The sequence below is a fragment of the Lissotriton vulgaris genome, chromosome 9 (assembly GCF_964263255.1).
Source record: "Lissotriton vulgaris chromosome 9, aLisVul1.2, whole genome shotgun sequence".
In the NCBI taxonomy this organism is placed as follows: domain Eukaryota; kingdom Metazoa; phylum Chordata; class Amphibia; order Caudata; family Salamandridae; genus Lissotriton; species Lissotriton vulgaris.
Genome location: NC_141697.1, coordinates 561,482,589 through 561,499,708, shown reverse-complemented (window position 1 = coordinate 561,499,708; position 17,120 = coordinate 561,482,589). Strand labels below are relative to the sequence as shown.

General features: G+C 44.0%; 1 protein-coding gene across 4 annotated transcripts in view; it reads right to left on the bottom strand.

Annotated features, from left to right (window-relative positions):
- The window catches only part of SF1 (splicing factor 1), a 116,361-nt gene extending 100,810 nt beyond the window's left edge, over positions 1–15,551 (bottom strand). Inside the window, exons 1-3 of one of the 4 annotated variants that reach the window (XM_086938090.1) lie at positions 14,898–15,551; positions 14,015–14,140; positions 319–394 (exon numbers count right to left, since the gene is read on the bottom strand). In XM_086938090.1, coding sequence (XP_086794216.1) covers positions 319–394; positions 14,015–14,140; positions 14,898–15,312 — 617 coding nt within the window. In that variant the 5' untranslated portion in view covers positions 15,313–15,551. The remainder of the gene's footprint in view (positions 1–318; positions 395–14,014; positions 14,141–14,897) is intronic. The other 3 variants (XM_086938088.1, XM_086938089.1, XM_086938091.1) reach the window with 3 other exon arrangements.
- Positions 15,552–17,120: the final 1,569 nt, after the last annotated feature.

The window sequence follows — 17,120 nt, the reverse complement described above, 5'->3', positions numbered from 1 at the left end:
ACAGAAGCAGCACCGCTACACTATGGAAATGCTCTGGAATACTGTATCAACTATGATAGGCTTTGAAGTCACCTAAAAATGCCTGTGCAGTAAAAGTAGTGACATGTGCCAGCTTCAGTTTAACTAGCAAAGATATTCCTTGAGTGGTTCAGAGGAGCAAAGTTTCAAAAATAAGACTGACATACTCTTTATTCTCCAGATCCCACACTAAAGCTGTCCAAAATCCTGAGATTCCTTACTGATCTGACATGATGCCATCAAAAAAGGTATTAAAAAGTTAAAGTGTTACTGTCAGCTGGTTAAAACTTGTATCCCAACCTGTCCTCAGGGTTAGGGGGGATCCCCAGGTCTCCTGTGCGCAGTTTACGAGTCAGGTCTTCAATCTGCAGTTGTACTGGAAGAAACCAGGTTAGGAAAGAAAAAAGGATGGAAAAAAGACAATGTTACCACAATCATTTCAACTTAACATTAAATCATGAAGAACTGGAGAATATGCAAGGAACGGCCGGCAAGTGAGCACCTGGAGAACAACTCTCCACGGAGCACCAGTCGTACGCCAAGAGGAAACAAAACAATGCATGAGTAAAACAGGTCTAATTAAAGTTACAGAGCCAACTAGGAAACAAACTCGTTAATTTGAAAAGGAATCAGAGGTCGGCGCTACATATTTTAATACACTAGAAAAACAAACGCCAGAGCAAGCTCTCTTAAGCAATGTACAAAGGCGTCTATAAATGTTAAGACTCCCTGCAGCGATGATGCTACAGAGTAAACAAAAAATGTTTACACGTTACAAATCACCTGAGCATGCTGCAGTTTGAGAGTTTCTAAGAACCAAGTACACATTACAGAAGTTCACATTATAAAAAGTAATGCTCCAGATGAATTGGAAAATTACCTTCACGGGGACGGTGTACTCTTAGTATTCAAATCACGTGCAGTCATAAGAACTGAACCCTCTTTCAAAACGAGTAACAAATATGTGCGAGGACAAGCACATATGCTTGAAAGGTGCTTTTTGCAACCAGTCAGTTTGATTAAGACTGCACAGACTAAAACAAATGTTTTAAATGAAACGTCATATCATACAGTGCCTGACATGCAATGCAAATACTTAGTGTCAAGTCCTCCCCTTGACTCTAGTGGGGCACACGTGCGAGGAGAGATCAATAACTATCTGAACGTCAGTGATTTTTTGAAGGCCTGGGATGTAGGGGAGAGGTGAGATTTAATTTGGCGTTGAAATGGGATGAAAGTTGCCCCTTCCGTTTATGAACCTGGCTAAAAATATTTATCAGCTGTTTTAGGGAAGTAAGTACCAACTTAAGGGCAGAGCACAGAAGAGGAGGGCTTCAAAACAACCTGGATTCAGTGTCAATGCAGTATTTTGTTAACGATAGGGGCGAGGTACAAATGTTATTCAAGGACAGTCTTCGTTTCAAACATGGGTAAAAGCAAGACTGGATCTGACTTTGGCAGCCTTTTGCAGTCTATCCACATGCCTTGATAGACAGGGGTGTTTCCAGAACATAAATTAATGACAGAATGATTGCCATATTTAAAGTACTGTATGCTACAGTTGGATGACCCAGTTCTTTTAGATTGTTTCAAAATCATTTAATTCAGCTCTGTGGCTGGAAAAAAACAATTCTATTTAAAGTGAAAAAGTTACTCACTGTAGTAACTCATGACTACTTAGCGCACCAGCTCTCTATAGCACACACTGATTTCTGACGATACACTGGTAAGTACAGAGAATTGCGCTAGGAAACAGAACTACAAGAGCATATGGGAGTAAGTAGTTCAGCCTGCTTTTGTTCCTAGTCAGAAGCGTTAATTCCTTCATGGTCACACATTAGTGTAAATACGTTACGGCAATATAAGGAGAGGTAAGACAGTACAGGAATTACTATAGCAAATCGCTCTTACATTGGAGCCTTGTTGGAAAACTTTTAAGCATTAATTATCTAAAGAGCATTTAAGTCAAGCACGTCATCAAGAGCCAGATGCTCAACATCTGGTTTAACTTCTCAGCACTGAAACATTCAGTAAAGCTATGCATGTTTGCCTTTTTTTTTTTAAGGATTGCAAGGAATAATAAGCATCATCACAGAACACTAACATAGAGCTAAGGCAGGCAATGGAGTTGCTTTGATCGAGACTGGGTAAGCATTTACACAAGACAGTTAAAAAAAACGCTTATACATACTTCAAACAAACAAAAAAACGTTGTCTTTTATTTTGACCAAAAAAAACATAACCAATTAGTTATACTTAATTGCGAGTGGTTGCACAAATTCATCTTAATTGTGACAGTGTATGTGACCCTCAGTTCTGCAACTGATTTTGCCTATATCACAAAACACTACCTGATCATTGGATTACGTTTTAGTGGTGCTGAAGGAATATAAAGGCAGAGTTGTAGCAGAGACATTTTCTTTTAGACTATGAACAGAATACATTGAAAAATAAGTACAATTATATTTAACCATCTATCCTGCTTACAGACTCGAGTGTTTAAAGATATATGTGGTTTCATATTTTATTCTATTAAAACCAGTGAATCTTTGGCAACTGACTTTGTAGCAGGAGGACTCGAGACTTTCCTGAACAATAAACCATTAAGGGCCAGGAACTCCAGTCTGATGGCAGAACCCATGGGGATGTATTGCATTTTGACCAAGTGCCCCATAGGATTTAAAACGTAAGTCACCTTTAATAGTTTGCAACTAAATCCAAGTCTAAAAGCGTATAGAGTGTCAAACCAAGTCCTCAGTATTCGCTGAGGTGCAAAATAAACCAGGATTAGACCCATCTGTTAACACCCTAAAGAGGGTGGCTACCTTTCTAGAGGAAACTCGCTCAAAACGGGATAAACAAAATGATAACCCTGACACGTACATAGGAAGAGCTGCAGCCGTTTCTTATATCACGGACGCAATCTGCGAGTGCGAGACTAACCGAGAAAGCCAACTGCGATTAGTGAGCATGTGTTCTTCTGAGGAGTAAAAGTAAACAGACCAAACCTGAGAGGCTTCAAGTACCTAGAGACACATCGGCGACACAATCAGAAACAGAAGCCCAGAAATTCAAACACCAAGCAGGTGCAGTATTAGTAGGGCTCCCAGTTTCTGTATTTTTTTTTTTGCATTTCCGTCTGTATTCGTCCATATTTATTTTTTGCCATTTTATATCCGTCATTATGCATGTTTTCTTTGAGTTGAGACAATATTAAACATAATCTAGTATATTTCCACATTTAACCGCTGAATGTGGCGCTCATACTTAAATCTGAAAGGTTTCAATGGGAATACACACAGATGATAAATGAATGCACTTACATAAACATGCACATTTTAGTATCAATGTTGTGCACATCTGCTACATAAGCCCATCACTAAAATGCCTTTTTCCAATCCTCTCAGCTATTGGCATGGCAGTCATGACTGACAGCATTTAGAATCATTTAAACAACCTACTTTCCGTTTTTATCTACATTTAAAAACAAAAGCAGCCTACAAAATAAATGCCTTTGTCTGTATTTATCTAAGAAAAAGATTTTTTTAAACGGCGAGCCTTAGCTATGAATTGTCAAGACTACTAAAGGTGTTGATAATATTCATAACGAAAAGGTTATATCAATTATAGATTGCGGCTCTTGGTTGGCTATGGTGACTTTTAAAACTGGTTCAAACACCGTTATAGCACTTGGCCTCTAGGACTTTTCAATAGAACGGCACTGACCCCAGGGTGCTAGTATAATCTATCACTATCAACGCTCGCTTTTCAAGCACTCAAATCTTAAAGTACTGGCTTACCAGGATCAACTTCTCTTCAGAATTAACTGCAGTTTGGTACTATCATGTGACTGCCAACACATCTAAAACATACCCTGGAGCACTACGTTCTATCAAAAATGGACGTGCGATCTCTTCGAATGTAAACATCATACAGGCCGAAATAGCAGACAGTTCCTTAACCCCTTGCATGCTGGTGACTGCTCCCGTCCGTCATGGCACACAGTGCTCGTGTGCTGATGACGGCCGGGAGACGTCGCGATCACGCCCGCGATTGGAATGTGCCGCACATGAGCGGAATTCCGGCCACGGGCAAAGGGTTAAATGAGACCGCTGTACATGGGAACTTGGTGAGTGAATCAAACAAGTTTGTTCAGCTTTTAGGGCTGTATTCCATAACGGAGGTGACTACAAAAACAAGCATTGGCATAGCCAATAGGTCTCGCCTTTTTGACCTTTTAACCCCTTCCATGCTGATGACAGAACGGTTCCGTCATCAGCTACGGGTGAGCTGTGCTGATGACGGAACCGTTCCGTCATGAGCCCGTTAGAACCTTAGAACCCTCAGCACAGCGCGAAAATTCGCGCCGCGCTGAAGGGGTTAAGTGTTTAGCCATGCAACACTTGATGTTGCACCAAGGATATTGTGCTGGATAAGTAAACACTTATAAGGTCCCAAAGGCGAGACCTATTGGCTATGCCAATGCTTGTTCGTTGTTGGGAGGCAGCATGGAGTCCCTTGGTCGGGTGTGAACTGGCTGACTGGGAAAAATTACGTTTTTGTGTCCACTTCCCTTTGGACAACTTATCTAGTCAGTGCATTTTAGAATGAAGGGTGTTGCTCGATTTTACCCACGTGTTTGTATGGCTTTTGGATTTCTGCCTCTTTCATGTTGTGTGCTCTAAGGTCCCAGTGTTTGGTTTGCGACTTAACGGTTTCTGTGGTTGTTTGAACGAAATTAATTTTGTGATACGCACACCTCCACAGCAGCTGGGTTTACCTTCTTTGGCCTCCGGCTGCATGGCGTTGCATTGTATACTTTCCAGTGTGTGTTGGGCAGAGTAGCGGTATGTTGGGATGAGAAGAACAAGATATCTTAACCCCTTTGCTGCTCATGACGAGCTCAGCTCGTCATGCAGTACACTGGTCGTGTGCTCATGACGAGCTGAGCTCGTCGTGAATAATGGGGAAAATCAGTTGTCAGCACAGATGGGGAATTGCCTTAGCAGTCATGTGGTTAAAACAACACTATGATTACAGGTGGCTGTAGAATGTTTCAGGATGGGATTCAGCGGTTATCCTTAAAAGACACTGAACTTGTTTAATCACCCCTAAGTAAACTCTACCTGTGTACTGCATAACAGAATATGAATAAACTCATGACAATTTTTCCCAGGAATGGTGTCTGGTCTGTTTTAATTTGGTGATGCAACTGTACGTTGGTCACAGAAATACAGAGGAGCTAGGAGTAGAAACACTAAGTGCGCTTCAGACTCATATTTAACTATGTGTCTCAATGGGGTATCCTGGCAGTCTCTTCGTTTTTTAAGTGCATGCTCTTCCTTTGTTGTGCGTGGCCTTTTCTACAGAAGAAAGTGCATCTTGCATAGTTTCAACCATGTGTGACAATGTCTCTCTGACAGTCACAAGCAGCAGTTTACCTCAGGTCAGATTCAATGAAACCATTCTTTGCCGTTTGCCCCCACAATGACGAAATATTAAAGCCTGCAAGTGCCTTCCAGATGTCACGCCTAAAAGTATGCAGAGTTCAGTATCCTCTTTACACGACCCATAGGAGACAGAGGCATACAATTAGTTTAACAGTTGCTTAAGTTAGGTTTTTTGGTACCTTTTAAACTCATTCCGTCTTGTCAGGGCACAAGAACATCATTCCCATAACAAAACACGAGGTGACAAGAGAATATGTACACAGAAGGAATGCTAGCCGAGAAAAAAAGACGCAGTGATTTACAGGTATAAGAAATGCTGGCCTAGTAAAAAGAGACACTGATTTAAAGGCAATAGAAACACTAGCCCAGTAAAAAGAGATGCTGTGAATTACAGACAAAAGAATTGAGTGGTGCGCGCACCACAGCGAGACATCTGTTTTGCATTGTCGTGCACGATAATTCAAAACAGATGTGGCCTGTGCGGGTACCCGCAAGCAATATGCCGTGGACGGAGCAAAGGCGGGATATGCCCCGCCTTTGCCAAATTGCGTGCTGTCTTTCTCATAAAGACGCATGCAATGACGAATAGCCTCTGAACGAAAACAAACCACAATGCACGAGCGTGTGGTGAGCTTTCCAATATCCTTTTACTGTTCACAAAGTCTCACCAGAGCAGCGCATGCGCACTGCTACAGGCTCGACCTAAAAACTGGTTTCACAGATGACACCAACAAAAAAAATTCAGCCTTAAATGTTTTGATAGCACACCCAGCGCTAACTGAAAAGGTTTATCGTTTTAAAAAAACCTCCCAAGAGCAATAGGAAAGTTGGTCAAATATAAAAGCAGGTGCCACAAAACCATTGTTTACTTGCACCACTACATAGGTATTATTATTATTATTATTACTACATTTCTTATATAGCGCCAGAATCAACCCCCGAAGGGGTATCTCCGCGCTTGCCTTGGGAACCCATCCTGGCTTTTCCCTGTGAGATAGCCCCTACAGGGCATCCCCAAGGTGAAAGCCAGGCATCCCGCCGCGGGGGGCCGTTGTGGAGATTAAGCAAGCTTAATGCCCAGAGTTGCAGAGTGTGAACCCATGATTAGGTCAGGCACCGAAGCGAGAATTATCGAGTCCGTGGACATATGAGCTCAACACCCTGCCGCGTCGGAAATCGAACCCTGGTCCCGGGTCTGACCTCTGCTTCAGGGTCTGCCTGCTCTAACCAAAGAGCCACACTTCTCCACAAGGTAATTGCACGTAAGCTAGAAAGAGTTCAAGGCATTAAAGCAACATAACTGAATTTACAATAATAAATCACACCACAGACCCGGGGAAACCGTTGGAATACTCTAATATTCACTGGCATACAATACAAATAGAAGGAAAGGATTTGGTTTGGAGAATTTCAGATTGGACAGAACACAGGCATGGTTCCTTTATACCATATTCTCCAAACCAGGACTAGAGTTCAGGTCTACTTATTTATTGCCCAGTCAGAGGCTTTAACAAACCCACTAACATCCAGTTACAACAAGTATTGGCAAAGCCAATAGGTCTAGTCTATGTGAGATTTATTGGCTTTTCTAATACGTTCAGTTTAGCCATGTTGCAAATGGCTGAGGGCATTGCTAATAAAAAAAAAGTTAGACAATGCCAGCGTAATCCGCATTACAGCGCATTTCTTTTTTATTTTCTGTTATGCTGCACTAAAGCTAGCACTGATGTATATATGGCTAAAAAAACAATGACAGTCAATAGATCTCACACAGCCGAGCTGTATTGGCTTTGCTAATCCTTGGTATGAAATGTCATATGGAAAGTTTTTATATAGCGTTTACAAAGGCTGCAGTGCTTATGTTATAGAATGGAGAATGACCGAGCCATGGTGATAGTGAGCCCAGATTCAGAAGCCTTAAGGACCATGCAAAAACTGAAAATGTGCCACATTAATGCACTGAATGCAACTTAAGTTGTAGGTAGACAGAAATGTCCAACTAGTTACAGCTTTTATTTCAGTGATGATTTAGGCTATTACTTTGGGTGCAATGGTTACAAAAGAAACAAAAAACACAACTCCTTACTGCAGGTTTAGAATTACAATATAACAATAAATTGGTGTTTCCGAGGGTTTCCTGAAGCCTATGGCCCATATGCCATTGCCATCAAATGCACAAAGAGTGGGACGGGGAGCTAACAGAAAAAAAAGGCCCAGTACCCGTGCTCCCCAGACAAGACGTGTCAATCACTGGAGGGTCACAGTTCCTAATAAAGATTGCTGGCCCAATCGGCAGCTTGAAGTATAGGTGAAGAGGTATCTTTATGCGTGGTAATAGGTTGGATACAAAAGGGGGAAATTACTCCTAATTGGAGAGTTGCCCTCACACACCCATAAGGTGTCATCCTTCATCATTGGGCGTTTTGCTGCTTGTGGGGGTGGCGCTGCAGTCCCTCAGGGGCCCCGCGAGATAGCTTTTTGGTGGAGATCTTTTCAGAGGAACACAGTGGTGAGTGTGGATGTGTGCGAATTGGTGCAGGTGGGTTTAAAATATCGTACTGGTACCCACAGAGGTATTTATTATTGGGTCCATACGGTATAGTTAAAAACAGGCAAAGATGGAACTGTTAATTAAGAGCACTCGTTTAAACCATCTTACTCTCCGCGCTCTGTCACTACCCCCCGTCTCTCCACTCTAACCTTTTGAGCCGCTTCCATCGCCACTGAAGCTTCCTTGGATAATACTTTGGGTAGGGTTCATGTTTTAAACTACTCTGCGCTCACGCACCCCCTCTCTTTAAGGGGCCTGCTAACATGTCACAGTTGTGCGCCGCTGAGTATATGCTGCCCTATACTAAGACTACCCCAAGTCCGCTACTATCATGCATGAAGTGTTTAATCGGGCTGTTGCCTCTCTGCATAACCTGCAAATAGACTCAACTTTCGTAGCGCCGCCAGTATACACTCAAAATGGGTTTATTTCATAATTTCTCTAGGTTGGATTTACATACTAAAGTGGTCAATACTGATTGGGTGCAGAGCCGCCCAGACCACATACCTGAATCAGGGTAGTGTCAGGGTGTATTATGTGTTGCATTCTCAAACCCTGGTACCATTATTTTTCAACTCTTTAAATCAAACACTGTCCAGACGAAATGCCATTGGATCCACTAGAGACCATATAAGCATGAAACATGGCCTGTTACAGAGAGGCTTAATGGCGCTTATTTTTACCTGCTAAAAACAAAGCACTGCTGAGCATAATGCGTCTTTTGGCCACTGCCTGACAACCCCCTACCCTGCAGCAGACAGAATACATAAGTGTGCAGATAAACAAACAAAAGCGTTCAGAAAAAGAGTGCCAATAAACGTTTCCAACTCTCCTAAAATGAGTTGCCACAGATGCCTTTGTTCCATAATCCGCTGCCCCCCCGTGAGGCAGTGCCCCCCCCCTGTTTTGCGCATGCGCACGCATGCGCATATTACCGCTGATGACGTGGTACCACGCCCACCATCATTCCGTGACATCACCATTGCGCATGCTCTATTTGAACATGGCTCACGTCTCGGGCAGAAAGCGCCCGCGGGGTCCTTGTGCCGACCTCTATACACAGCCCGTCTCCGTACACCCCACCTGCAGGCCGGTATTGCCCCGCATTAAAGCTGGTACATATGTATTAAAAATGTACATGTTTAACACAATACATTTCTGACAGCTCTCAGCGTATCCCCAGTAAGTGTCCTCAATTCTTTAGCCGTTCCTTGCTATGTCCATCTGATCGGCATCACTCGGACTTCTTCTCACGCCCCTCTCCCTTTCCTTCTGTAATCAAATCTCCATCAGATAGATGGAGATTTAACTGGCATTAAATAAAATTGATTGAAGTGTTCCAGCCTCGTACACCGCCTCGGGCTGCTGGCGTCTCGAGGCTCTGAACGATGTTGGCACAAGGACCCCGCGGCCGCTCTCTGCCCTTCTCCGCCAGTGACGTATGGGGGGCAGCCACTCACGGGGTTACAATGATTCCCAGAACACCTTCAATACAGCATATGCTTTACACATCAAAATGAAAAAACAAAAACGTTAAATTGTGTTACAATGTGGCTTTCCTGTGAAAAAGGTATTATCCTGTGCTTGACAGTGAATGGGCCATTAACAGTGCAAATTGCCCAAGATCACCAAGTGATTGGCTGATGCGTAAACAGACAAATGCGACGTTGTACTGAAAAGCCAGTTTGACAAATTAAATGGACTCAAAGAGGAGGAATTTAGCAAAAAAACGTGCAAATTCACTGTGCAGCTAAAGAACGACATGCCTTTTAAGATGGATATGATTAAACTGTCGAGGAGTGTGGCTCACTGATTATAGCGGCAGACCCTGATGCAGAGGTCTGGCCCGGGACCAGGGTTCAATTCCCGACGCGGCAGGGTCCTGAGCCCAAAAATGTCCACGGACTCGATAATTCTCGCCTCGGTGCCTACTCTAATCATGGGGTCCCACGCTGCAACTCTGGGCAATAGCTTGCTTAATCTCCACTACGGCGGCCCACCCGCTGCGGGATGCCTGGCTTTCACCTTGGGGATGCCCAGTAGGGGTTATCTCACAGGGAAAAAGCCAGGACGGGTTCCCAAGGCAAGCGCCTTGATGCCTTCGGGTGATACGTGCGCTATATAAGTCACAATATATTTACAAATTAAATTGTAAAAAAAAAAAGGCACAAACAAGCTCCATGAAGAAAGTACGCTGCATTCCTCTTAATTATAAACGTTCTCACTTTCGAGCAACTCAAATGCAAAATAAACACCAGTCTCACAGGAAAACACAAACATTTGACCTTGGTCTCTGGATGCCCTGCAAATGTGACAAGATATAAAGTCATTTCATCACAGAAAACGAGTTTGTGTACGAATACTGACGTGAGTTACAAACCACAAAGGCAATAACGAGCTATGGGCGGAATTTCGCCCCCTCTCCCCCCCGTCAACTTTCTGAAAGTCACCAAGATTTCTTTCGCATAGCCAGCCAGTCAGCTGTGCCGCATGGTAAGCCTTTGTGTTAAACAACATCCTATATAGAAGACACGGCCATGATCTAAATTTCAAAAGATGCAGGTATTGAAAAGACCACTAGTTACATTAGTCACCGATACAAGAAAATTGCTACATTCAAACAAGCATTGGAAATGCAATAGGTCTCGCATTAGGAAAGTTTGGCGATTGTTATTGTAAATGACATTTTTATTTATGTGTTGGTTTTAAAAATAGCAAAATTAATAGCTTTGTCAGTTACAATGTCAATAGTTTTAACTTTCGCAAATGTGACACCTATAGCATTTGTAATGCAATGTGTGTTGTATTTACGTGACTTAGATGTATTGATATTACAAATAACAATGGCTTTTATTTTTGTGGATGTGGCGGTGGATGTGGCGGTGGATGTGGTGGTGGTGGTGGATGCGGTGGTGGTGGATGCGGTGGTGGTGGATGCGGATGTAGTGGTGGTGGGTGTGGTGATGGATGTAGTGGTGGTGGGTGTGGTGGATCTGGTGGCGGTGGATGTGGTGGTGATGGTGGATGTGGTGGTGGTGGATGTGGTGGTGGTGGATGTGGTGGTGGTGGATGGGGTGATGGATGTAGTGGTGGTGGGTGTGGTGATGGATGTAGTGGTGGTGGGTGTGGTGGATCTGGTGGCGGTGGATGTGGCGGTGGATGTGGCCGTGGATGTGATGGTGGATGTGGCCGTGGATGTGATGGTGGATGTGGTGATGGTGGATGCGGTGGTGGATGTTATATGACAGTAGCGGGGGTGGGGGGTGAACGCTTTGGTAGAGATGCTACTGCCTCCGGGAGTTGTGATAAGGCTGCCAGCTGCAAGGCCGTGGTACAGGCTCCAACCTGGCAGTGACAAGGCGCCCCCATAAGTGGCACACAGATAGCCTTGTAATCATGACTTAAAAATAACCCTTTTCCATACACATTATTATAAATACTACAATTACCTGCATCCAACAACACAGTCAAACACTGCCATCAGGAGCACTATATGGCGTAAGAACACACTAGTCAAATAACCTTTTTCTTAAGCTCATCCTGCAGGTGTAGGCTTCTAATAACAGCAGTGCACAGGTTTACACCTCACACTGTCAGTTGTAGTGGGCTCCGATCTAAAGTAGAGTTCCCGATTTCCTGAAAACCGGCGCTGGTACATCACAATGGAGGTTACCCACCAAAGGAATGAAGTTTCATATTCAAGCAGGAGAAATGAGCCTAATTTAAATTGTTCAATATTCCTTCTGGTAGACTCGATAAAAGACCCGGCGAGCCACGGAACATGTATGACTGGGGTGTATTGTTTTTCCAAGTAATACATGACATGAATGTGAGGGAGAGAGTGGGGAGGAGAGTAGGAGGAGGAGGGGGGAGGAGAGCAGGGGCCTGGAGTGCGGCTGAGGGAAGTGACGAAATGCGACACGGCAGGCAGGGGAGGGGGCGGAGCGGGGGTGTGGGAGGAGTGCGCCTGAGGGAAAATCCATGGAAATGAGCCTAATTTAAATTGTTCAATATTCCTTCTGGTAGACTCGATAAAAGACCCGGAGAGCCAAGGAACATGTATGACTGGGGTGTATTGTTTTTCCAAGTAATACATGACCTCTTGCGTGTTAAGCTTCTGGTGTCTCTGAATGTGAGGGAGAGAGTGGGGAGGAGAAGGGGGGAGGAGAGCAGGGGCCTGGAGTGCGGCTGAGGGAAGTGACGAAATGCGAAATGCGAATTGCAACAACATTATTCTCCCCCAATGCTGGCTATCTAGACATGACATAATTCAATGCCCCGTTCAAACTTTTACAGAGCATGAGTGGTAACAGAGGACAATTGCACTGAAGGTATGCGCTGAAGGACAACGGTATGTGTTCCAGGAGGTTCATTGGTCTTATGCATTTCAGCTAGTCAGTCCTCCCTCTAATCACCCTGTTTTGTGGTGAAGCGAGCGCTCTAAGCCCTATGTATAATCATTATGCACTGTGAAGGTGTCAGCATTTTCAATCACACTTGTTCCTTGGTAATTGTAGTTCCTTAAACCCTCTGTACACAGTGTGTTGTGTGAGATGGTGTACACAGGGTGGGTTTTGGAGTTTTGACTATCACCACATTTGCACCGTGCTTATTCCTGCAACATCTTGGTAAGCCCTTAATCAAATGGAAGCAAAGCTAATAGATCATTTAAAAATTACCTCTTTGTCAGTGATCTTGCGTGTTAAGCTTCTGGTGTCTCTGAATGTGAGGGAGAGAGTGGGGAGGAGAGTAGGAGGGGGGAGGAGAGCAGGGGCCTGGAGTGCGGCTGAGGGAAGTGACGAAATGCGACACGGCAGGCAGGGGAGGGGGCGGAGCGGGGGTGTGGGAGGAGTGCGCCTGAGGGAAAATCCATGCAAGGCAGGCGGCTGGGGGCATGTGCACGCGCTTTCAAGTTCAATGCGCATGCGCATTGAGCTTGAATTTCACGATTCCTTGCAAGTTAGTTAAAGACTGTTTAAGCCCCCATAGTCTCGCAAGCTCGATGCGCATGCGAATCGAATAGCGAGACCTAAAAACGTAATCGGTTATTGTTGTTGGATAGCTCGGAATGTAATTGTCTAAAAGCATTAAAAGTCAACATTTTGTAAATGTCAGTCTTTTACTCGGCATCATCTTTGAAAATGCAGATAGTGAGGCGTCGTCAGCCTTATAATGTAGAGTTTGCAGCAATTATGACGGTTTTGTCCGAAACAACTTTGTATTTTAAAAATATGCAAGTTCAGACCAGCAGTTCACAACAACCAACTCTAAAGAGTCAATAGATTTCACGATAACATTTTTTTTAAGTGTCAAGAGGACAGCCGAGCGCAAATATTTTCTGAACCCATTACAGATTAGGGTAGTTTGCGCTCCGGGGTTGAATAATACGGCAAAACTGCGTGAGGTAAGTAGTACTATGCACAAAGTAGAACGAAAGTGTCTGTCCTTTTCCCATTCAACAGACGCGTAATAGGTGGGACAACAGATCCAATACCAGGCGCTAACTAACTGTGGTGCACGTAACCCCAATGATCCGAATGCGACAAGTATAATTTATGTACATGAAATGACAAGTTTCACATAAATACATTCACCATTACATTTTCATACACAGCCCAAAAAATTGAAATCTCAAATACTGATTATCCATGACAGATAAACAAGAAACACATGCCAGTTAATACGTTCCTATTAATATACATTTGCTGGGGGGACAGGACTTTTAAGAGCTGCTTTGACTGCATAGAAAGTTTACCTGCACAATGTTTAACTTTACATTTTCCTCTAAACAACTCTTAGTTCAAGCTCTTCCTTAAATGGTTTCCTATAATACCTCAACTTGGAAAAACTGGACTACAATAAGCAACACGGAAAGGAAATTGGTCAATGGTAGGGGCAAAAGATGATACTGTACAGAAAACAGTTGATAGAAAATCCAACCAGTCGACTAGTACCGGACATGAGAGCAACTGCAATTAAAAACAAAATATTTTACCTATATAAGCTCTCTCTTGATCCCTAGTAAGACCGGGTGGTATAACCGTCGGCATCCCGGGGATGATTGTTTTCTGGTCAACAATATCATTGTTCCAGCGGCTTCTCTTTCGCTTTCTGTTGAAATCTGCAGCAGAATAAATAAAAGTTGTATTAACCGTAAACAATGAGTAAAAGACGAACTACACATTAAATAAACATGTATGCAGTCCCAAATAGGATAAGGAGGCGTTCCACTAACCCATCACCCACTACAATAGGCACAAAAAGCACCAATAAGACTAGAACAGTGGCCACTTCTACAATGCCGCAACATTGTCCCAACCACAAAGATTAAATGGTACATTACATAAGCGGATGCCTAGTGAAACACGAAAAACATACACAGGTTATGGACACTAACTGTTGACTGATTACCCTGTTAAGCACTCAACCCCCAATATGACTGAATATTGGAGCAAAGAAAAATAGCAAATGGTTTTCCTATTGGGGGGAGGGGAGGGGGAAAGAGTATAAAAGTTGACAAAAACTTTTTAAAAACAGATCGTCCGTACAGAAATGCGAATATGTAATGGAAACATGTCATCTTCTGAATGGGTGCAATGTACAGCATGACACAGAATAACTTTGATTATGTCCAACAATCCTCAAGGCCATCGGAACCCTACTGACATTAGTTTAAACCCTTAGATCGGCAGTTGCTTACAAAGCTCGTGTACTACTACAATTATACTGTAAACTCTTTAAAAATGTCAGAAATATACAAGTGTTTTTGCTTCAATCGCACACTGTAAACAGAAGCTTAGTTTAGAGATATCATCTCCCGATGCCTCCCACTCCAGCTCTGTACTCCCAGCCTCTCCCCGCCGTCCGCTCTCACTCACCTTCACCTCCTCCTCCTCCTCCTCCTCCACCCCCTCCTGCTGCTGATGAGGCCCGACCCGACGATGATCGTGGCGGCGGGGACGGTGGATGAGACGACTTGAAGGGCTGTTGAAAGGCAGATCGGGAACTCGACTGGGATTTTGAAGGCGGAGGCTGGGCCTGGTGCTTCTGATGAACCGAAGAGGAGAGGGGAGGAGGCGGTGGTTGGTGCAAGTGCTGGGCCTGTGGCGGCGGCAGAGGGGGAGGTGGCGGAGGCGGTAGTAGGAAGGCCTGGGGAGGTATAAGATGATAGGCCAGAGGGGCAGCCGAGGGCTGAGGAGGCTGAAAGCCCGACAGGCCTTGCTCATAGCCCCGCTTGGCGCCGATGGAAGGGTGAAGCTTACCCATCGGTGTTGCGTTGGCTCCGGTCGCCATGAGGTTGGAGTAACCGCCGCGACCTCCCCCTAGCTCGCCGCCGACTCCGCCTTTCACACAATCAGGAATCCCGGGACGGGGTTTTACGAAAGAAGAGTTGATTAAACGTTAACTTTCAAATCGCCAGTTCGGTGGGGCGCGCGGCGACGGAACAAGGCCAGCGACGGTCTCGAGAACGCGCTTCGGGAACTTTCCTCTCCGGCGCTCGCGGACGCGCAATCATCTCCAACAACGCTACCTTGGCCAATAGCAGGACTAGTAGTTCGGCTCGCGCCCGCTGTGATCGTAAGGTGGGGCTGCGTAACGTAATGCGTCACCAACCGGGGTTAGGAGTTGGTGGCGTCCTAGTGCCTCTAGGATGGCGGAGGCGCGCATGACAGTCACGTGGTCTCTGCTTACCCATAAATGGCAAATTTGCGACTAGAAGCCGTTCACGATTACACGGTTGCAGATAGCGAGCGTCGCTTGTGGGCTGTTGTGAACATGGCGATCAATTTCAACTTAGGAACTCTGCTTTGGATGCTGTTTTGGAGAGGTGGTCGTTTTGAATCGGAGTTTTCCTCTTTAATTATTCGCCGCCTTTGCAGAATAATTACGAAAAATCTCTGCTTGTATTTTGTTCCTATATTAAGGCGTAAACCGTTGGCTCAGTTATGAAAATGCATTAATAAGTGTTTTTTCTAACCCCGCAGAATTCGTTCGGAGACCTTTTTCGAAGGCGTATGTGGGAGAAAGGCCCATCTTTCTATTTCAAGGTCTTGTTATTTAAAGGAGCCCGACGTTTTGGAATGGATGCCGCCTTTTTGTGGAGGACCTAGCACACAGTTTAAATCGTAGAAATCTCTCAAAGGCACTGTTGTAAACTAAATAAAACTATTTGCAGGCTGCTTGACTGTTGATAGAAGATGTATTGATCAGAGTAGAAATAAACACTACATACTCCCAGCTGACCAGGCCTTAACTGACACTCCAGAATCCCACAATATGGATGACACAGATAAGAACACTCAGAGATTCTATACATGACAGCTGGGCATACAAATAAAAGAAAGGCTAATAAACTTAATATAACTACAGATAATATTTACAACACATCTCCTTCCCTTGGAGTGGATAAAAATAACATGAAAATAAAAGAAAGATTAAAGTAGTAAACGCCGGTCAACTTTAACACAGATAATCATTAGGTACACAGGGGGTCGACGTGATCTTGTGCTCCTGGAATCACTGGACATAGATGGAACATTTCCAGATAGATCACATCTCAAACCCACATTGTCACTACCTTCCTCTCTTCTACAATTAATAACATCACAATTTGTGGCATCGTCCTGAGAGGACAACATATATCCACTGCTATTCAAAAATTCTTCTATAGTTCCATTTCTCACCATTTTTTAACACCACATAATGTGGATGAACTTGTACTACTAAGAATGGCCCTCTGTATTTGGTAAGACCCCTAGTAATCCTTCCTGGCTTCACTTTAACCAAATCTCCTACTGAGACAGGATTAATATGTTTATCTTCACCTTTATTAAGCTCAGATTTCTCATTATATTTTTTTAACCAGGAAGGAACTAATTTAGTTCCAGGTTTCCTGCCTCGCATCATCTCAAAGGGAGACTTTTCCTCATAACTGTGTTGTAGTTCTATATGCCCAGACCATTTCTTGTACAGTCTCATTGGAAAAATTACCTGATGAAATTGACATTTGTAGAATTCCTTTAAAAACTCTATTGACCCTTTCACAAAGACCATTTCCCTGTGGATTATATAATGATGTACGATGGTGTTTAATACCACAA